The sequence below is a fragment of the Giraffa tippelskirchi genome, chromosome 1 (genome assembly GCF_054371585.1).
Source record: "Giraffa tippelskirchi isolate mGirTip1 chromosome 1, T2T-mGirTip1v1.2.pri, whole genome shotgun sequence".
In the NCBI taxonomy this organism is placed as follows: Eukaryota; Metazoa; Chordata; class Mammalia; order Artiodactyla; family Giraffidae; genus Giraffa; species Giraffa tippelskirchi.
The window spans coordinates 73,623,528-73,645,048 of record NC_137275.1 but is presented as its reverse complement, the minus strand read 5'-3'; the positions used below and the strand labels follow the sequence as shown (position 1 = coordinate 73,645,048).

The 21,521-nt window shown below is 45.4% G+C and overlaps 1 protein-coding gene across 3 annotated transcripts in view; it reads right to left on the bottom strand.

Annotated features, from left to right (window-relative positions):
• Window positions 1–51: 51 nt before the first annotated feature.
• FAM184B (family with sequence similarity 184 member B) overlaps window positions 52–21,521 on the bottom strand; it is a 161,803-nt gene continuing 140,333 nt past the window's right edge. For 2 of the 3 annotated variants that reach the window (XM_081593534.1, XM_081593524.1), the window contains exons 11-18: window positions 16,982–17,135; window positions 13,739–13,902; window positions 10,749–10,924; window positions 8,917–9,063; window positions 6,612–6,729; window positions 4,760–4,864; window positions 3,770–3,969; window positions 52–1,504 (exon numbers count right to left, since the gene is read on the bottom strand). In XM_081593534.1, coding sequence (XP_081449660.1) covers window positions 1,411–1,504; window positions 3,770–3,969; window positions 4,760–4,864; window positions 6,612–6,729; window positions 8,917–9,063; window positions 10,749–10,924; window positions 13,739–13,902; window positions 16,982–17,135 — 1,158 coding nt within the window. In that variant the 3' untranslated portion in view covers window positions 52–1,410. The remainder of the gene's footprint in view (window positions 1,505–3,769; window positions 3,970–4,759; window positions 4,865–6,611; window positions 6,730–8,916; window positions 9,064–10,748; window positions 10,925–13,738; window positions 13,903–16,981; window positions 17,136–21,521) is intronic. The other variant, XM_081593543.1, reaches the window with a different exon arrangement.

Sequence of the window (21,521 nt, the reverse complement as noted above, 5' to 3'; positions counted from 1 at the left end):
TTCAGCCTTTTTATAATTTCACCTCTGAAAAATCAATACAAGTCACAACCATTTTTATTGCCCAGTTGTTTAAAGTTTTATTCAAAGAGCAAAGATTTGACAGTGCATGGAATAGACAACAGTTTATAGGCCACCTGCTGGGCCAGCACCAAAGGATTGAGAATATATTTTTCCCACTGAAAGTTGTATTGAGTTTAAATTGCAGTGTTCCATCAGAGGATCAGACAACTCAGCATGGACTGACAGCAAGGTCAGCACTGAACGGCCATTCCCAGTTCCCTTTAATCCACTGAGCATCCATGCGATGGGGAACCAATGCACCACGAGGCAAGACTAGAGAGGTTCAGTAGGTCTTTGACTTCAAAGAACAGATAATCTAGAAACCGTCACAAGCAATCGAACTGATGCTACAGTCATTGAGGTTGAGATGTATGACAGGGTTGCTGCTCCTGCTGCTAAGTCACTTCATTTGTGTCTGACTCTGTGCGACCCCATAGATGGCAGCCCACCAGGCTCCCCCGTCCCTGGGATTCTCCAGGCAAGAACACTGGAGTGGGTTGCCATTGCCTTCTCCAATGCGTGCAAGTGAAAAGTGAAAGTGAAGTCGCTCAGTCGTGTCCGACTTTTAGCGACCCCATGGCCTGCAGCCTACCAGGCTCCTCCGTCCATGGGATTTCCCAGGCAAGAGTACTGAAGTGGGTTGCCATTGCCTTCTCCAGGTATGACAGGGTGAGGCTCCATTATTCACAGAAAAATCCTGGCAAGGCTTAATTCCAATTCATGATTAGAATTATTACCCATATTTTGTTTAAACCTCAAAAAGCCCCTTTGAGGTAGGTGTTACACCCTCTGTAATCTTCATGTCTTGGACCTAGGAAGTCAAAATATTTGATTCAACTATGCCAATGTCTGCTATAGTCCATTCCTAGTAGTTTGGCTTGGTTTTTAAAAACTGGCTTTCCTGGTTATTCTGAGCTTTGTTTTATTCCGCTTCCTATTGAGGTTACATGTACATTTTGGAGTTATTTACATAGAAACACTTTAAAGTGAAGATGATCAGCATCCTAGGAAAAATGAAACCACTTTCAAAGTAGACCATGGAAATCACAAAGTCTGATATTCCACAAGGTGGTGTGCAATCTTATGGACACTAGAAATATCATGTATAGGTCATCAGTAACATTAATAATATTTCCCTATGGGTGCTTTCTGACAACACTGGCTTGTTTCATCTTAACATCACAATGAAACAGTACGAAATGTTAATGTAAGAATTTGTTTTAGCTATATATGTAAATCATACTACAAGCAAGTTATTTGGTTGGTTGGCTTTTTAGTTCATTCCTTCAATCAGGTGTTTCAAAAGAAATGTTTTTCAGATATCCTCTTTATGCTGTCCCAAGGATCAGTTTAGAAAGAAAAATATTTGGTAAACCATTCCTGGTGGGCTGAACCTTGCTTCTGTTGGACTTCTTTGGGTTGGGCTGTATCATCATCTTGGGTCCTAAAAACAAACAAGTTTTCTTAGATGGTTTTGAAAATTATTCAGTAAACAACTTAATATGCCATCATCTTTTCAGTGAAAGATAACTACTACTTTACTCTTAAAAAGATACTAGAATGTGATGGGTCAGTAGCTAGAAAAAGTTGTGAAGGATGAGGATGAGGAGAGAGCATCTAATTCCATTGTGGTAACAATGCTCTCCATTATTTCACTTAAAATGAATGAGGCATATTTTGCAACATTTACTATTTAAAAGAAAAAAGTATATATATTATATATATATATATATATATATAGCTGAGCTATATATATGTCCTGAAGCTATATATATGTCCTAAATATATATATATATATATATATATATATATATATAGGCTGAGCTGGGTCTTGGTTGCTGCACGGGAGCCTTCTTTAGTTGTGGCAAGCAGGGGCTACTCTCTAGTTGCAGTGTGTGGGCTTCTCATTGCAGTGGTTTCTCTTGTTGTACACGGGCTTAGTTATCCCATGGTATGTGGAATCTTCCCAGACTAGGAACTGAACTGCACTGGCAGGTGGACTCAACCTCTGGCTCCCAGAGAAGTCTGCAACATTTACTATTTATTTCAGGCACAAATTAAACAATAAACCCCTTTCAAAAAAAAAGAAGAAATGGTTAATGAATACAAAATTACACTTTATGACCTCTTCAAAAGTTACCTAATGTGCTCTGGCCTTTCAATGAGGCTGTGAAATTAGTCTAATAAACTGAAAAGAAGAGATGATAAGTAAGTACAGCATATACCTATCTGAACAGTCTCTATCTGTACTTGTGAAGCTTCTTATAAAACAGTGGGGGGACTTCCCTGGTGGTCCAGTGGCTAAGGCTCCATGCTCCCAATGCAGGGGGCGCGGGGTTCGATCCCTGGTCAGGGAAATAGATCCCACATGCTGCAACTAAGACCCTGCCCAGTCAAATAAATAAATAAACATAAATATTATTAAAAAAAAAAAAAAACCAAAAAACAGTGGGAACACAGCTTTAAAAAGGTGTGTGATAATGAGATGAACAATGGCCAGGATCAGGCCGGCTCTGGCTCTGGCAGTTAATAGACCATGTGCTTGGGGCTCTGGGGCTCTAGGCCTCAGTGTCCTCAGCTGCAAAACAAAGGGCTGGACTTGCTCAATGATTGGCAGGGGTTCCTTCCAGCTCTGCATTCATTTTTGTCCAAGTAGCCTTGGGCAGGCAGGGCCTTTGGAAAAGGAACATTTCAGAAGAGGCCTCTTCTGAAAAGCAAACTCCAAAGTCCATAATTAAAGATTTAGCTCTGAACAAAAATTGCACAAGAAGGAAAATCAGTAACAGGAAATCACACATTTCTGGAAGAGAAGCATGCTGCAAGGATTTCTGGAAAACAAAGCAGTATCAGAGAGCACCATACGTGATCAACCAAACCCACAGATTAAAAGTACAAGATTATATAATGAATCTTGAGAAATAACCTTTTAATAATAGGGGGAAATTGCTGAATGCTTCTAAGCCAGGTCTTGTGCTAAGCATGTCCTATGGATTAATTCCTTTAGTTTCATATGAGTCTGAAGAGGTAGGTGGTATATTATCTTCATTTTAGAGGTGAGAAAACAGAGATGTCAAGTGAGCTGCCCAAAACCACACAAGCTAAGAATGAAGAGGACCAGAATTTGAATCCAGACTCAAGGCCAGATGATGACAGCCCATCTTTCGTGTGAACCACTCTGAAGTGATCGGCTAAGTGATTCAGTGTTCCCTGTCTACTCATCCATGGAGAAGGAAAAAAAAAAAGAGGCTTTCTGGAATTTGGTGTCAGGAATAGTACCTCTTCTAAAGAATGACCTGTTTCCCTTCTCATAGATAATCTTTCTTTTTGGCTGGGTTGTGATTTATCCAAGGCAAGGCTTGTTTTGTTATTCTTTGTATCGGCCCAAATGCTGGGTATTTAACAGGTGCCAGAAAGGAATTCTAATTTCCCTCATGTCTACAGAAAAATGGAATCATAGCTTTGGCCCTCTGTGTGCATGCTGAGTCACTTCAGTAGTGTCTGACTCTTTGCAACCCTATGTATCATAATCCGCCAGCCTCCTCTGTCCATGGGATTCTCCAGGCAAGACTGCTGGAGTGGGTTGCCATGCCCTTCTCCAGGAGATCTTCCCCAACCCAAGGATCAACCCTGGCTCTCTTAGATCTCCTGCATTGGCAGGAAGGTTCTTTACCACTAGCGCCACCTAGGAAGCCCAGCTTTGGCCCCCTACCTTGTGGCAGTTTTCACATCTAGAGATGGGGTGGGTTTGTAGGGCCGACCACAGCTGGGACCTGGGTCCAAGCTGGGTGACTTAGTTATCGGAGGGGCATTGATCCTGGAGCTCAAGTCACCACTCAGAAAGTTCTTAGCATAGGAAGCAAGGTTTGGCACACTGACCACTCGGCTGGGCACTTCTTCCATCTTCTTTTTCTGTTGGTATTGAAAGAAAGGCCTGTTAGTGCCACCTAAAAGAAGCATTATTGTAAAAGTTGATAAGCCTGTCATGCCAGAATTGTGTGAGCAAGAGACAATACTTTTATTTATATATTGCGTGTTCTTTTTTAAAGCATTTAGTTGTGCTTTAAAAAAGGCTCACAATCTCTATCCAAAACTTCTGGCAGCAAATGTATTTTTTAATTTAAAGTCTTTAGATTTTAAAAGGCACCCTCAGCAGAAGCTGGCCCACACTGTCCTCAAATACATTAATATTTCTGGAGTGAAACTTACATTTTGTCACATGAAGAGGCATATATAAAAATTATAAATAAGCTCACATGAATTCAGCTGGAGTTAATGAACTACCAAAAAATATAAACTTTTTAGTGCTTTAGGATTTTATGATAGCAGATGAGAAATTTGGATGTGAATATTTTCACTGGAATACATTCCAAAAATATAAAAGGGAAGAAAAAGGTGAAGTGAAGGATTCTTGCCCTTCTCCTCCTTCCTATCACCAAGATATAGCCACTATTAGTAGTGACACATATATAAAAAGTTTGGAAAATTAAAAAAACTAATAAAAATAAAAAATATACATAATCTGCCTAGTCAGATATAAACAGTTTGCTAGTAATTTGGACTGTTTCCTGGGGAGTCTTATTTTCAATGAATATTTCTCTAAATGAATGCCAGACTGTTGATAAATAAGCTACCATTATCTTTGGGGAAAATGAAGCCAGCAGAATTATGTAATGCACTGAAACCAGTAGGACCAATTTACCTTCATGGAAGGGGTCAAATACCCTGGGTGAGGATTGAAAGAGAAGGATCGATTCCGATGGGACATTGTGCTGGGGAATGCTGCATAATGAAATCTTCTCTCCTCCTGGAAAAACAATACGACTGAGTCTAAATGAGCCTAACTACACAGCACACTGAGTTTGATTTGAAGTAAGATGGCTGTGTGAGGGCAGATTACAGAGAAGAGGAAAGACCAAGGAAAGGAGGGGAAGTCAGTGGGAATCAAATTACAGTCCAGTGAGGCTTTAAGGAAGCTCCTTTATTTCTGGAGCCTTTGGGTCCTCAGCCCCTCTTGTAAAAGAAAGAGCAAGCTTATTTGGAATGCCTTAGGGAAATCAGAGATCCAGGTACTCTTAGCATCTGAGAAGAGTCTACTGCAGAAAGTTAATTAGCTAAGGCAAAATAAAAAAACACCCAGGTACAATCGCTATATGGGTTTTCTTGGTGGATCAGTGGTAAAGAATCTGCCTACCAATGCCAAACATGTGGATTTGATCCCTGAGTCAGGAAGATCTCCTGAGAAGGAAATGCAACCGACTCCATTATTCTTGCCTGGGAAATTCCATGGACAGAGGAGCCTGGTGGGCTACAGTCCATGGGGTTGGACAGTCCAAAAGAGTTGGACATGACTTAGTGACTAAACAACAGCACATTCGCTATGTGGTCACTCTTCTTTATCTGTGTCATTTTCCACTTTTTTTCTTTCCTGATGTCTTGTTTTTAAAATAAGTTCCAGTTGTATAATTTCATCTGTAAAAACATTGATAAATATTTCTAAGAGATAAGGACTCTTTACAAAGCATAACCACAATACTTTTGTCACACTTAGCAAAACAAGCAATTCCTTATTGTGTGTTAGTCACTTAGTCAAGTCCGACTCTTTGCGACCCCATGGACTGTAGCCTGCCAAGCTCTATTGTCCCTGGAATTCTCCAGGCAAGAATACTGGAGTGGGTTGCCATTTCCTTCTCCAATTCCTTATTAGTATCATCTAATTTTCAGTTAGTGGTTAAGTTTTCCTCGTCATCTTGACATGAAGCAGTGTGCCTGGGAAGCAGGAGGGTGCGAGGATGGGTTTGAGATACAAGTGTATGTGTGTGTTGTGGGAGGATGTATAGCTGTGTAAGCCACTATAAGACCATGGATTTTACTCTGAGAAGGACAGGGAGCCATAGGTAGTACTGAACAGAGCTGTGCTGTGATCTGTCTTACATTTTAATAAGATTACCCTGGTTGCTATGAGGTCAACAGAGTAGGGTGAGGCTGGAGTGAGTGGGGAGACCAAAGGACTCTCCACCATTCATAAGAGGCAGTGGAGCCTGGACCAAGGTAGTGAAGGGAGAGACACAGGGAAGTGGCTAGACTTCTCATGTGGCTAACTAGCTGACCCATATGGGCCACGCTGATAGGAGTGAGTGTTATCACCCAACGTCCCCAGAGCTGAATGTAAACCACTGGGAGCTGGCTTATAGAGAACTTTCAACCAAAGCGTGGAGCACAGGAAGGCTGGACAAAAGCCTAAAGCAATGGTCAAAGTGTGAGGAGACACAGATGTGAGGTCCAAGTCATTCTAGATTTTCCCAAATTCTATAGGTTAGCAAAACACAAACCAATACCAACATCAGGCAGATGGTGTAGGACTTGGGAGCGGAGTGATTATTTTTTGCCTTCTACTTTCCTGTGTTAATTTTTTCAAGTGAACATGTATTATTTCATATGACAGGGAAACAATAACCAAGAACCTTTTGTAAGGTGGTTTTCAGGTTATCAGGAATACAGTTTTAGGCCCCCAGGGAAGTGCCAGGCTAAAGCGAACACCCATGAAGCCTCACCGTGAGCTGCTTGATGATCTCCTCCCTCTCCTTCAAGCGGGTCTGCAGACGGCCTATGAGCTGAACGTCCTCCGGCCTGGATGTCCCCTTCCCTGGCTTCTCTGCGGAATCTTTCAGTCTGTTTCAAGCAGGCATGCAGTTAGCTCCCATGCCGCAACGACTCAACCACGAGGAGGGAGATGTGGACGTGATGGGGATGATGCCGTGTGCTTGGCCCGGCTGGCCACTCTCTGTTCACCAAAGGGGAAACTGAGGCCCAGAGTCAGCCCAGGGTCAGCCAGTGAGTTGGCTGTAGAGCTCCAGGTGGATGGAGCCCAGGACCCCAACTCCCATTCTGATATGTGTCATTCCTGGGCTGCAGGGCCTAGGAATCAAAGATCTGTGCAGATAGATGGCACATTCACCGGGGCTTCAAGAACCAGGGAAGTTTGAGGAAAGTGGCCTCGGCTGGCAAATGTCCCCACTGCTACCAAGGACAGCAGGTTGTGCTAATACAGATATGGTTCCATCGCCATCTGCTGGCGGCCAGAGAGCATGGCATGAGCTGGTTCTGCAAAATAGAGGGGTAGCAGGTACCCACAGCCCTTTCAGTGTGAAGCTGGAGAGAAATAACCTCCAGATGGTGGTGGAGGGAGGGGGGCTGCAGGTGATCCACTGACTAGTTGATAAGAGGCCAGGGCTTTGGGGTGAGAGGACCTGGGCTCTTAACCCAGCTCTGCTTTTTTCTAGCTATGTAATGGGTATTTTGCCCATAACCCTCAGTTCCTTCTTTAAAATGGGCATAAAACTGGGTGGTTGTGAGGATTCAATGAGATAATGTATGCCTGGCACATGGTAAGAACCCATTAGATGGTAGATGGTAAAACCTACTCCAGATTTTGGATGATTTGCTTTATATTGGAGACAGTTGGGGACAGTTTTTAAAAGCACAAGTTAAGGATAGGAGAGGTGACATGTAAAGTTACTTAATGCTGCTTGACCTGGTCACCTTGTCACTAACCCTGATCCCCCAGTCTCTTCTCTTCTCAGTGGCCAGAAATGACCCTGTTAAAAGGTGAATCAGAACCCCTTGCTTCTGAAGCAGGGGCTTCCCCATGCACTCCACACAAATACACCCAAACCCCTTTTCACTCAATGGAGCATCTTCTCTATCCCTCCCAGCTATTCTGCCAACCTTAGTTCCTACCATCACTCTCTCATTCATTCCACTTAAGCCTTCTGGCTGTTTGGTCTTGGGAGGCAGGCCCCAGGGCCTTTGCACTTGCTGTTCTGATTGGAAAGCTCTTTGTCCAAATGTCACTCTCATTTCCACGCCTCCTTATGCTTAAATGTCACCTCCTTGCCCACTCTTGGCACTCCAGATACTGATCCTGTTTTCCTTATAGCATTTTCACTATCAGTTATGAGGTTTAATATTTGCTTACTCTTTGTCAGAATCTCGATCTAGAATTTGTGAGTGCTATGAGAGCACAGCTTTTGTTTTATTCCCACTATAACTCCAGAACCTAAAACAGTGCAAGGCACACAGAAGGCTCTTAACAAATATTTGTTGAATGAATAAATGAATGCTTGCAAGAGGGGCTCTTGGTTTCTTAATCTGCCCATGGGAATAAGCTTCTACCTTTAAGAACTGCTATGAGAGCAAAAGAGACACAGATGTAAAGAACAGACTTTTGGCCTTTGTGGGAGAAGGCAAGGGTGGGATGATTGAGAGAATAGCACTGAAACATGTATATTACCATATGTGAAATAGATCACTAGCCCAGGTTCAATGCATGAGACAGGGTGCTCAGGGCCGGTGCACTAGGATGATCCTGAGGGATGGGATGGGGATGGAGGTGGGAGGGGGGTTCAGGATGGGGAACACATGTACACCCATGGCTGATTCATGTCAATGTATGGCAAAAAACCACTACAATATTGTAAAATAATTAGCCTCCAATTAAGATAAATTAATTTTTTAAAAAAGAACTGCTGTGAGGATTGAGTGAGATGATGCATATTAGAGGGGGAAATGCTCATAAAAAAAGCAGACTTAATCCTTCTGATTTCTTCCAAGTGTGAGGGTTAAACCGTGCTCATTCCTCACAGATTAACAGTGCCCTGCATGAGACAGGAATGTTGTCTCTCATAAAAGGACTGGTGACCAACCTTCCCAGTTTGCCTGGAACTGAGGCGCTTCTGGAACTCAGGACTTCTAGTTTTAAAACTAGGAGAGTCCTGGGGACACTGAGATGAGTTGGTCCCCCTAACAAAATGGTACATCTACAAGTCCCTCCCAGCCTGAGGCCAAAGCCTCACTTACTTGGTTTCCAGGGCAGCCAGCCGGGCCTGGAGCCGGGCTTGAGCACTGCTGAAATCAGCCACCATGGCCTGCATCTCCTTCTGGTGTTCCTGGCGCAGCATCTCCACCTCCCGGGCCCGCTGGGCTTGCTGATCCTCCTCCAGCAGCCTGGAGGGGTGGGGGTGGAGGGGTGGGAGAAGAAGCACAGCTGGGCTTGCCCAGGCTCTAGCAACTGAACTTCTAGGGGACTGGAGTTTCTCCCCACTCTGCTGGGTAGCCTGCAGAATCTGAAGTCAGGACATGGTGGGAAGGAGACCTGGGTTCTCTGAGTTGTGGGGACCAGGATAAACCCCTCTTGTGGGACACCTTCTCAGCACCTTCCACCCAAGCATTCCATGAAGGACCTGAGCACCAAGGGCAGCCTTCAAGGGGAAAGGTGGGAGGACAGCTCAGGAAATGAGTGCCAGAAAACACTCCTTTCACTTGGAGCAGGTGGGGAGGCCTGGAGGCTGAGATTCTTTATCAGAATTGCCAACTGTTGGGAATCTGAGAGCTGGAAGACCTGCAGTCCAGTCTGGAAAGGCAGGGTGTGAGAGGGGCTAAGAGAACAGCATTTAGGCTACCAGTGTCCATCCATGACCTCCCCCATCACTTCCTAGTTGTGTGACCTTGGGCAAGCTAGGCTTGGTTCAGTTTCTCCATGTGACTGACAATAGGGGCTACCTTGTAGGGTTATTGCAAGGATGAACCATGTTAATCCATGTCCAGGACAGCCCATGGCACAAAGTATATATTCGACCATCAGCTATTAATATCACTTTTCTTAACCTTGGGGTGGGGCACTAAGGGATCCACAGACCAGCTTGAAGGGCCTGACACCCTCCAAAAGTACATGCATATTTTTGTGTGATGATACCCTTCTCCAGGAGAGGAACTGTTGCTTTCCTCATTTGGAGGAAGCTGTAACCAGAAATGATTAGGAACCCTTACTCTGGTCCAGTGTCCTTATTCCAGTGTTACATGGTGAGTCCCTAACTGAATTTAAGGTGCTCTACCTTGGCCAGGTGGGTTCATCGGTGTTCCTCAGATGAGCTCAGGCCTACTTTTACTTGAACTTTATGCTGGGAACTGGGACATTCAAACACTGGGATGAAATGGATAAGTGCCTTCAAGGATACAAATTACCAAAGCTTGCTCAGGAAGAAACAGATAACCTGAAAAGTCCTATATCCATTAACAAAATTAAAGTTGTAGTTATAAACTTTCCATCGAGGTGAAAAAAGGCTGTGAATTCAGGATGGAAAAATGGCTATCCAACCTAGATAAGAAAATCATAGCTATCACTACAATTTACCAAGAACCAGGGTCAGTCTGTGGTAAGCATCTTCCTATATGTTTCACTGCGTCTACAATAGCCCCAAGAGAGGTAGTGTTTCCTATAGTTTACAGGTAGGAAAGGTTAGCTGACTTGCCCAAGGTCACACAGCTATTAACAGGAGCACACAGCACTGTCTTTTAAACTACGCCACTGCACCATCTCCCTAAGGCTGGTTTTAAGGATACTTTTGGTATTATTAAGTTTGATTCCATAAATTTCCTGATCTGTAGGGAAATAGGGTAAACCCAGCATTGACCCCTCCCTCTACTTCAGGGCTTATCCTCTACAGTTTTGAGATCTAGAATTCCTAGACCACTGATACCTTCCATGGGTCCAAGGAGTAACACCTGGCGTACTAGGGAGTCTTTTCTTTGGGAAGATGTCAAAGGTGTCACCGAATCTTAAACCCCAGAGGCTCACTAAGGGGCAGAGGAGGGAGAGAGGGAGGGAGGGAAGCTGGGAGCCTCAGACCCACCTGCGCTGGTCGCGGAGCTGCAGCGCTTCCTGCTGGTGCTGTTCCACCTCAGCCTGCAGCCGCCTCACTGCCTCCTTGAGCTGCGAGTTCTCCTCCCGGAGGCCGCATCCCTCGCTGGGCTGCAGCTTCACTGTGCTCTTGTCTTTGGGGGAGCCTGCCTGGCCCGGGCCGCCCTCCTGGGGAGAAAGCAACCAGAAGAACCTTTTGCAAGAGGCTCAATGGCAGACAAGGGCCACAGATGTACCACGGCAAAGACCCAGCCTGGAGCCCAAATTCCGCACTTGATTCAGGAGCTCATGGCTAGTCTCTTGAAGTTTGCAGCTTTGAGAGTTGGCCAAATTTGGCTCTTGAAAAGTTGAATGATGCTGGTGTGCCAAGAATGTGGCTTAAATCAAAACAAGCCCAACACTCCACCTCTGTGGAGTCTATGTGTGTGTGTGTCGGGGAATGTCTCGTGTCTCTTCTTGTAAGGACACTAATTCACTAGTTATCTCCCAAGGTTTCATTTCCAAATTCCATCATATTGGTGATTAGGGCTTCAACATGTAAATTTGGGGCAACACCACAGAGGGCAGAGGAAGGAGAGAGTGAATATTTGCTGAACGATAACGATCTATCACACCTTCTCCCAAGATTCTGGAAGAGTGAATCTGGATACATCTCAGCCCCGTGTCTTCTGAGAAAGTTTCCGAGGTGATTCTGAGGCCACCACAGTTATAATCCACTGCCCCACACTTGCCCTCACCCATCTCTTTACCTAGGGTGCCCTCCACACCCAATCATTCCTGCCTTGGTGATACCTTCTCATCTCCTTGGGGGAGAGGCAACGAGCTTTCTTTTCTCTGAGAGCCAGAGCCCATCTGTGTAGAGGTTACACAGAAGTGCACTGGTTTGCTGAAGTGCTGTTTTTCTCTATCAGACCAGCAGGTGGAGAAAAGGAAGGAGCCATCTCCACTTCAGTCTTCCCAATTCTATACCACCCAGCACAGTGTCTGGGATTCAGTAGGTGCCAAATGAATGCCTGCTGTGAAATGATGCTTGAAATGCCAAGGTTCAGACAGAAATATAAAGATTTATGTCCAACATTAAATGGGGGCACAGTTAATCCCCAATTGGTGAATGTAGCAGTTTTCAAGGCCATACAAACGTGCCTGAAGGTTTGTGCACCTGTTCCTTCCACAAGAAGACCGAACAGCATTGCAGAGGGGGCATGTGTGGCCCAGGCTCCATACTTCTTGCTTCCAGCCCTGGGGTGCACATGGTGTGGGACACTCTTGGGCACCACCTGGCACTCACATCTGCGTGACCCAGAAGAGCTTGGTTACGGTTCTGTGGGGCCACCCTTGACTAGAGGGAGAGAGAAGCTGATGGGTAAGTCCATCCCTCTCTGTCCTTGGCTGGGACAGATTTGAGAATTATTTCGTGGGGCTCTCAGAAGATCCCAGTGGATAGAACACCACTTACCTGCAGTGGTGGCCACCTTGAGACTGCATCCTTATTTTCTGCCCATCCCCCCAACGCCGCTCCTTCTTTCCTGCTGCCTGGAGTTGTTCCTTCTTATGAATACATTTCTTCTCTGTGTGGGAGATCACCCAGGGTCTGCTGTTTCTCCCTGAGTGTTCAGGGCTCCCCTCCAGTGAGATGTAGGTGAGGCTGGCACATTGATGACCAGGTACTGTCTCATCCACCCAGCTTGAGTCTCTATCCATAGCCCTCAGGTGAGCCTGTCATTCACTGCAGTGGGCCTATCACTGAACCCTCCCCCCACCAGCTGTCACCATCCCACACATCCCCTGTCCCCAACCATAGGTCCAGGTGGCTCCCACCAATCTAGAACATTTAATGGACCATGTTCTGTTTTCCCTCTGCTAGACTTTACCAACTGAGCTGAACTCACTGTAATATATCAGTTGTTAATAATTCCCATTCAACACAGAAATTGTGTTCAGGTTCTCAGTATCAGCAAAATCTGGAATGAATGATCCCCAGGTTCCTCTGATCTTCAGCAGGGCTGGGACACGAACTATGGCCATTTGCGTACCCTGGTGGAGACTCTACTGTGTGCAGAACTGTGTGCCAAGTGCTGGGGCTGGGGTGGACTGAGATGGAGCAGACATGGCTTGTTCTAAATGGACTCGTAGTCCGGTTGAAGAAACAAGGACATGCATGTAGTGATATGTCCCTAACAGGACAGGCAGTAGATGCGGGTGCCAGCTGAGCTGTAGTAACAGAAGTGCTGCAGGCACTCAGAGGGTGGAGAGAAGTCATGGGTGTGGATGGGAGACCCCTAGCCTGGAAGGATCAGCTGGGCACTGAAAAGGGAGGAAGAGTCCCAGGCAGGGGGCAGGGCACATGCAAAGGCACTGAGGCAGGAGGCAGAGGCCACGTTTAGAACAGAGAGGGAAATGCAGCCAGTGGGTGAAGGTTTTTCAACATCAGACTGGGCACTAGAAGCTTATTCTGGTAGCAGCAGGGAGCCACTGAAGGCTGTACACAGAGGTGCCTTAGATGGATACCTGAGGCCCAATGTGGTGGGCTGGGGAGAGATGTCTGGGTTGTTAGGTGGTCCCTGTGCTACCTACCCAGCAGGTAGGAATTATGGATGGGCAAGGAGGAAAATGATGGGCCAAGTCTGACCAGAAAGTTCAGAGCTTTGGTGACAGAAAGGCATCCCCCACTCATGGGAACAGGGGGCACCTAGGCAGGAGTCTGTTTGGGGAGGTGTTCTGAGAAATTCTGTGCAGGTCCATAGAGTGATCCAGATGGGCTGTCTCTAAGGGCCTGTCTGTCACCAACACCCTGAGATGCTATTTCATCTGAATTTAAAATAACAGGCTGTACTTAAAACTTGTTTTTGCTTTCCAGAGATGGGAGCCTGCAGGCTTATCAAGTATCCCCCAGGCCTGTGGAAGGAGAGGGGGTTAAAGAGCACTTGGAACCTCCCCTTGATGCTGCTTCAAGCAGGGTGTGGGCAGGGCAGGGGTGCTGACCTCTGAAGTCCCAGCATGGTCCTCGCTGTCCCCCGGACACTGGGTGATGGCTTGCCGTCTGCCCATGCTGTCCAGGGCCCTCAGCTTAGTCTGCAGCACCTCCAAGTCCTTCTGGTGCTCAGAGCAGGCAGCCCGCTGCTCTGCCAGCTCCTGCCTCAGGGACTCTGCAAAAGGAAGAGCAGTGGAAAGTCAGGGGTGTGCTGAGGCCAAAGTCTGGGGTGGGCTTGGGTGGGGAGCAGCTGTAGGTGTTGGTTCAAGTTCCCCAAACTTACCTATTTCAAGAGAACAGCAACAATAATACCATTTATAGAGTACTAAATGTGTTAAGCCCTTAAAAAGTGTTTTCAGTGAAACCCTACAACCATCCTATCCAATATTATCCCTCCCACTTTATGACGAAGGAATAGAGCCTCAGAAAGGCTGAGCAGCCCAGAGCTATACTGCTAATAAGTCATAATGTCAGGATTCAATACTTTCCATGGTTCTTCTTCCCTCAGAATCACCTGCTTAACCATTGCTGGTTGGTTAGAATGGGGGGTGGGACAGCCTGAATCCAGAGCTGAACCCAGAGGCAACACTTGGCCTCAGCACCAAGACAGAAAATAAGAACAGGGAATTAGCACATGACCCAGTGGTCTCTTCTTGAAGTACAGGTCTCAAATTGGAAATGTTGACATGCATTTATGCTAATTCTCAAGGAGACAAACAATCACAGGTTCTACTTCTCATGGATATAAGTTCCTAGCTGGATTGTGGACAGCAGGGAGGGGATGGTATATCATCGCATCAGAGTCATTATGAAAACCAGAATCATCCAGGAGAAATGTACATGCCCTCCTTAACTCAGGGACCAGTACAACCAGGAAGTACAATTTCTCCTCTGAGGATTGTGGGTGATTTCTGATAGTGTGACACTTCCCAGCATGATCAAAAGGCAAATAAAATAATCATTTCAAAAAGAACATTTTCTGATGGAGTAGACAGTATTCAGTGAGCTATTAATTTTTAAAGAGAATGTGATTTTCAAGTGCTAGTAAATTTGATACTTTATTTTCCATTATGGACTTTTGAGACTTTATATTTTAGTTATTGCAAAATTACTTTTGAAACATTGTTCCAATAATCCCAGAGGCCATAAGATACATAGTACAGGACTTAATATAGAGCAAGTGCTCAACATATATTTGTAAAATAAATAAAAGATGTTTAGAGTGAAAATTAATGATATTATGAAAGTGTCCCAGTTGTAAAAGATTTCTCACAAGTTTACTATGCTTTCCTGAAAGGACAATATTTAAACACATATAAAAGTTTAATTATTCTGATGCTATTATGTTGAAAAATTTATTTCATCATCTTCCTTCTCCTCTAGGATTTTAATAGAGTGATTTCTATAGCTTAAACACAACCCAATTTCTGAAATCCTTTATCACAAAAATATGTATAATAAAAACCTTTAGCAGAGCATGAACTACAGAGGGTTCATTCATTACCTGCCCCTCTTCTCTCATATTTTCTCACCATCCATTCATTTACCCATCCACACCCCCATCCATCCACCTGCCCATCCACGTATTCATCCAGCATGTCTAGGTACCCACCCCAATGTGTCAGGTAATCTTGTGGACACTCACCCTTCCTGCTCCTCGCACAGTGACCTATACTGCATGTCAGGTGTGTCTCACACAGATGATGGAAGAGGAGTAACTTAGATCAGGAAGTCCTAGTATCACCCTGTGGTGGTCTGTGCTCCTACCCACCCAATGCCACCCACAAAGCCCACGATTTGCTATCATCATTACAGAGTCCACAAAGCCCCTTCTTCCTGGGACTTGTGCTGAGCTCACCAGTCTGTCCCCAGGGTCTCTCTGGAATCTTTCATCTAGGTAAGGACCAGGCTGCTGTGGGGTCAGAGGGGCCAGGGATGGGGCAGCAAGGATGGTTGCTGTGGGGTGTTGGACTCATCAGGGGTGTCCAGCCTGATCTCAATCTGGGGAGTCTGTTTTCTGAGAAGTGTGGTACAACCTGGGTTTTATCTTGTATATGTCTTCTTAAGATGCTGCAAACTTTGGCATTTCCCACGTGGCCACCTCCATTCCAGGGTAGCTGCTAACTGGGAACTCTGTGGGACTCTTTCTCTCCTTCATCTGGAAACATGCAGGGCTGATGTGCTGACATGCAGTGAGCAGGTCATATTGTCTGATGAAATCAAGCAGCAAGTAGATGTTATTCATTTATGGAGGTAAAGAAAATACTCTTCCAAAAATTCTCTTAAGGAGAGCGCTGTCTGGGTTTGAAGAAATATTTTAAAAGGTCTATATGGTCTTCAATGCTAGACATGAAATAAGGAGAACATTTGTCTGGCTCTTAAGAGTGAGAAAGAAGATAAGAGTAAAGGAGAAAATGAGGGAGAAAGATGATCTACAAAAACAGACCGACCCCCTTAGAATCAGCCATGCAAAGGTGGAATATTCAACAGTAATGACAGTGAACATTTACACAGCATTTACCAGGCGCTATTCTAAGCACTTCCCATGTATATACTCATGTAATTCTAATAACAGCCCAATGAAGGGGATATTGTTATTATTCCCATTTTACAGATGAGCAACTGAGTCACAGAGCAGTTAAGCAACTCGCCTGAGGTCACACAGTTAGTGCACATTGAACGGAGCCAGGCTTCAAGCCCAGGCAATTTGACTTTGGAGATCTTTACTGCCTCTGGAAACTTCCAGAATGCTTTGTGTGACAAGCTTTTGCTGTGAAAACTGAAGAGGAAGTGAGCTTCCTGCTGTGAATGTGAAGGCAGGGTGTGAAGGCAGGGAAAGAAGCAGAAGAACACCCAGAATCCTGGGGGCTTAAGTCCCCAGATTTACAGAAATCTTTAGAAATGAGAGTTTGAGGCCATCTCATGAAACTCTCACGAAGGCTGAGATCTGGCTAATGCTCAGTAGTGATGACGAACATAATGATGATAATACTATCTGTACTAACTGGGCTCATTTATATGCTAAGCATTTTATATTTAATACCTCATCAAATCCATACAACACTTCTATGATGGAGAGACAGGTGCAACTTCACTTCATAGAAAAGGAAAATGAGGCTGTTTGCAACGTGATGCACATCTCCCAGCTGGTTGGTGGCAGAGCCAGGAGAGTCACCCTGGTCCTTGCCACCCCCCACCCTGCTGCCCCAGGTTTCTGTGTGTGAACCCTGATGGGCGCACAGCCGGCTGCATACCTAACAGCAGCGCCTGCTGAGCCTGCATCCTCTCCAACTCCCCTTGGAGCTCTTGCCGGGCCTTTTCCTCCAAGGCCTGCAGCTCCAGCCGGTGCGCCTGGTGCTGGATCTGGAGGCTGTGGCTGGATTCCTTCTTCAAGCGTTCTTCTGTGGCCTGTGGGCACAAGTGGGAGGAAGGAGGCATGAAAGTGGGCAGAGGGGAGACCTGTCCCCTTTGCCTAGTTCTTCCTCATTGTCGGTGGCTCCCTGAGCACTTGCCACTCCCCAGTGGAGGGCTTATCAGGCTACAGTGAATGTTCCCCTACTCATCTGGAATGACAGTAATGATCTGGCCACAGCAGCCATTTTGTGCTGTGTGAACCTAACTGGTTCACAGCTGACTGGACCAGAGTGGACAGCTGTTCCAAACTGGAGCAATCATTGGAAATTTGGTGTTAGGAGGTGGGGGAGAGAGCAGAAAGAGACAGACACTAACTAGGAAAAGCAAGAAAACAGGTTCTTTTCTAGGGCCTTTAGAAGGGACACAGCCCTGTCAACACCTTGATTTTAGGACTTCTGACTTCCAGCACTGTCAGATAATAAATCTGTGTTGTGCTCAGCCACCAAGTTTGTGGTAATTTTGCTACAGTAGCAATAAGAAACTTTTGCAACAAAGAGTTCCAGTTAACACATCCCACTTTTCAGGTGAGCAAATTGAGGCTGAGAGAGATGAATTAGCTTTCCCAAGGTCACACAGAAAAGATACAGGATTAGGAGGAAACAAGCTCAGAAAAGTAAAGTGCCCTAACTGAAAACCAGTAATGGTGGGTGCAGGATTATAACTCGTGGGTGATGGTATCCAGGGCCCAAGCCCTTCCACTCCCTCAGGCAACCTCCAGGAACAATGAGAAATTGGACTGCATCAAATGCATGAGGCTCCCATTAGGGAAGAGCAGACGAGGCAGCTACCAGAAGGCAGCAGCATCTTTGCTTTGCTGCTGCTGCTGCTGCTAAGTCGCTTTAGTCGTGTCCGACTCTGTGCCACCCCATAGACTGCAGCCCACCAGGCTCCCCCGTTCCTGGGATTCTCCAGGCAAGAACATTGGAGTGGGTTGCCATTTCCTTCTCCAATGTGTGAAAGTGAAAAGTGAAAGTGAAGTCGCTCAGTTGTGCCCGACTCTTAGCGACCCCATGGACTGTAGCCTACCAGGCTCCTCCGTCCATGGGATTTTCCAGGCAAGAGTACTGGAGTGGGGTGCCATTGCCTTCTCCGCTTTGCTTTGCTACTCCCCAGCAAATGGGGAGAAGCAATCTTCTTCCTCTCATGGGAAACTCAGTCATGCCCTGGTGAGTTTATCTAGACAGAAAAGTCTTGTACTTTTCAAACTCTCTGATACTTTCTTCTTCTTGCACTTGCTGCAAGACTCAGAGCACTCCAACTGGTGACATTTTAATCCCAAGGAAATGTGAATGGAGAGATTGAAGCAAAGGTTTGCCAAAGATGGAACCAATCTCTTTTTAGGTCAACCTTGCCTGCCTTCTGGCTCAGAAGTCCTTGGCAGTGAGGATCATGCAAGGTTTAGTGGCCAGATTTTATATAAAGCCAGACACTCATCCCTGGCAAATTGCTCTAGCTTTTTGTTTGCCTTGGGGCTTCTCTGATGGTTCAGACAGTAAAGAATCTGCCTGCAATGCAGGAGACCCAGGTTCAATCCCTGTGTCAGGAAGATCCCCTGGAGAAGGGAATGGCTTACCCATTCCAGTATTCTTGCCTGGAGAATCCCATGGACAGAGGAACCTGGTGGGCTACAGTCTATGGGGTCGCAAAGTCAGACACAGCTGAGTGACTAACACATTCACTTTTTCTTGTTTGTCTTGCTCTTGTGACTGGTTTGGGGCCTCCTAAGGGACCCAACTTCACCCCCCAAATCTCCATGGCTCCACCCTATATAGAGTCTTCTTTCTCTGTGTTCCCAAAATACTGTGGGTGATTATCTCATGGCTCCAACTTACTGAATTAGAGCAACCTGTTCAAGTGGCTGCCTTTCCCCCTAGAGGTGAGCTCCATGAAGGTAGACTGTGCTAATCATCTTGGAATCTCCAAAGCTCAGCACGATGGTACCTCAAGATAAATGCTCAATAAATACCTGCAGAATCAATGAGTGAGTAAGAAGAGTGGATCTTCTTAAAACTGAGCTCTTCTATGGACAGAATGTTTGTATCCCTCCACTGTCAAAATTCATATGTTGAAACCTATTCCCCAATATGATGGAATTAGGAGGTGGGGCCCCTGGGAGGCACTTAAGTTGTGATGGTGGAGTTCTCATGAATGGGATTAGTGCCCTTATACAAGAGACCCCAGAAAGAGCTCCCTTCCTCTTCAGCCATGTAAGGTTAGAGTGAGAAGATGGCCATCTATGAGCCAGGAAGTGGCCTCAACAGACCCCAAATCTGTCCAAGTCTTAGACGTGGACTTCCAGCCTCTAGAACTATGGGAAATAAATTTCTGTTGTTAATAAGCCACTCAGCCTGTGTTACTCTGTTAAAGAAGCCTGAATGGACTAAGACAAGCTGTTAGTCATGTATTGCATTAAGCACTTCTTGTGAATTCTCTTTTTTGATGCTCTCAGTGGCTCTGTACGGTACATATTACAAGCCTCATTTTATGAATGGGGAACATGAGGCACAAGGAAGCCTAAGCTCCCTTTCCTTGTAGGTGGCAGACCCAGGATTTGAACCCAGGCATGTCACTCTCAATCACTGTCCTGTATTAGGAATGATCATATGACTACCATCTCCACTGAGAATTGCAAACACTTTGGTCTCATTCTGGAACCACCCCAAGTAGACTGGAGCCAATAATGAAGACCCCATGAATCTGGTTCCATAGCTGCTAGGGACTGGGACTTAGAAATGTGGGTCATCCCAGTGGGCAGAACACACTCCCCACTCTACCACCACCCACCTCTATGCTTCCTCTGCCTCCTGCAAGGGATTGAGGCCTATAGCCTGGAGGGGTAAAGCTCAAGCCAACACAAAGGCCAGCATGACCCAGCATGACCCAGCAATGAATAACCTGGGGAACTTGGCAGTCTTAGCTCTTGTAGACTGAAAGCAAAGCTGGAAAAAGATTTAAGAGAATAAAAGAAGAAAAGGAATTCACAAATTCTGAACATCTACTAACTGTCAAGCAGTCCACATGCATTATCTCATTTCTTTTCTCTCTTTTTGCTAAAAGCTTATTTTATATTTTTATCTGGGCAATGCATGAACACAATATAAAGAGCCAAATACTGCTTTTTAAAATGAAAACCAGCACCTCCCAGCCCTCTTTCTTCTTCTCTCTGCATCCTGTCTACTGGAGGCAGCCACTGGAACTCTTTTAGTTCTTTCTTCTGACAATTACCACCAATAACAAGACAGTATCTCCATTCTGCTTTTACTTGATCATTTTAGAAATTATGAATTGTCTTTCTATTATGGTAGATGAGGATTTTGGTCTCATACATTCTTTCTCTTCCATCCCTCAAATATTGTTATATTTGTTTTTTAAATACAGTGAAATATATTTAATATTTCCTTCTTGTGAGTAAATGCCATTTACTGCTGAGCTAAATAAATTATAATTATTTAAAATCTACCTTGGATTTCCCTGGTGGTCCAGTGGTTGGGAATCCACCTGCCAATGCAGGGGATCTGGGCTCAATCCCTGGTCCGGGAAGGGATTCCACATGCCTCAGGGCAACTAATCACGTGTGCCACAACTACTGAAGCCTGTGTACTCTAGAGACTGTGCTTGGCAACAAGAGAAGCCACTGCAATGAGAAGTCTGTGCACCACAACTAGAGAGTAGCCCCCACTGCAACTAGAGAAGGCCCACATGCACCAACCAAGACCCAGCACAGCCAAAAATAAACAAATTAAAAAAAAATCTACCTTATACAGTTTTGTTTTTCCTTGCATTAATAACTACTGTATTTTATTTTATTTTATTTTGGATTTTTCGCCAAGTCTTCCTACAACCTCTAAAAGCTTTGTAAAATACATTCATTACAATTTTTCACAAGGCCAAATAGCTCAGAGAAGCCATCAAGCCTATTTTTCCATGGAGGCCTCTCTTTTGGAGCCCTCTGTCCTCATGCTCCAGTCTAGATTCCAGTCTAGGTTCTGTTAGTGGCACAGCTAGGCTCCTGAAACCTTTCTCCTGTGATAGATTCCCTGTATGCTAGACCTCTTTTATTCCCTCTTTTTTGGTTTGTTCCTTTGTTTTGGTGGGATATTCCTCAAGGAACTTCCTGAGGAAAAGTGTATGGAAGATGCAAAAAGAACTCTGAAGCGTGTTCTGAGGCTGAGTGAGACCATCCAAGAAAGGGAAAGCTTGGAATGGGGAGCCCTTCCCCAGCCTGGGATCCAGACCTTGTTGGAGAAGGTTGGTGGTGGTTCACCGATGGAGATGGCTGGATTGCCCAGGCCAGAGTCAAGCAGGAGCAACCCTTCACCTGTGCAGGTGAACCAAGGTGGGCAGGTGCAAAGAGGGAATGGGGGCACCAGGGCAGGTGTG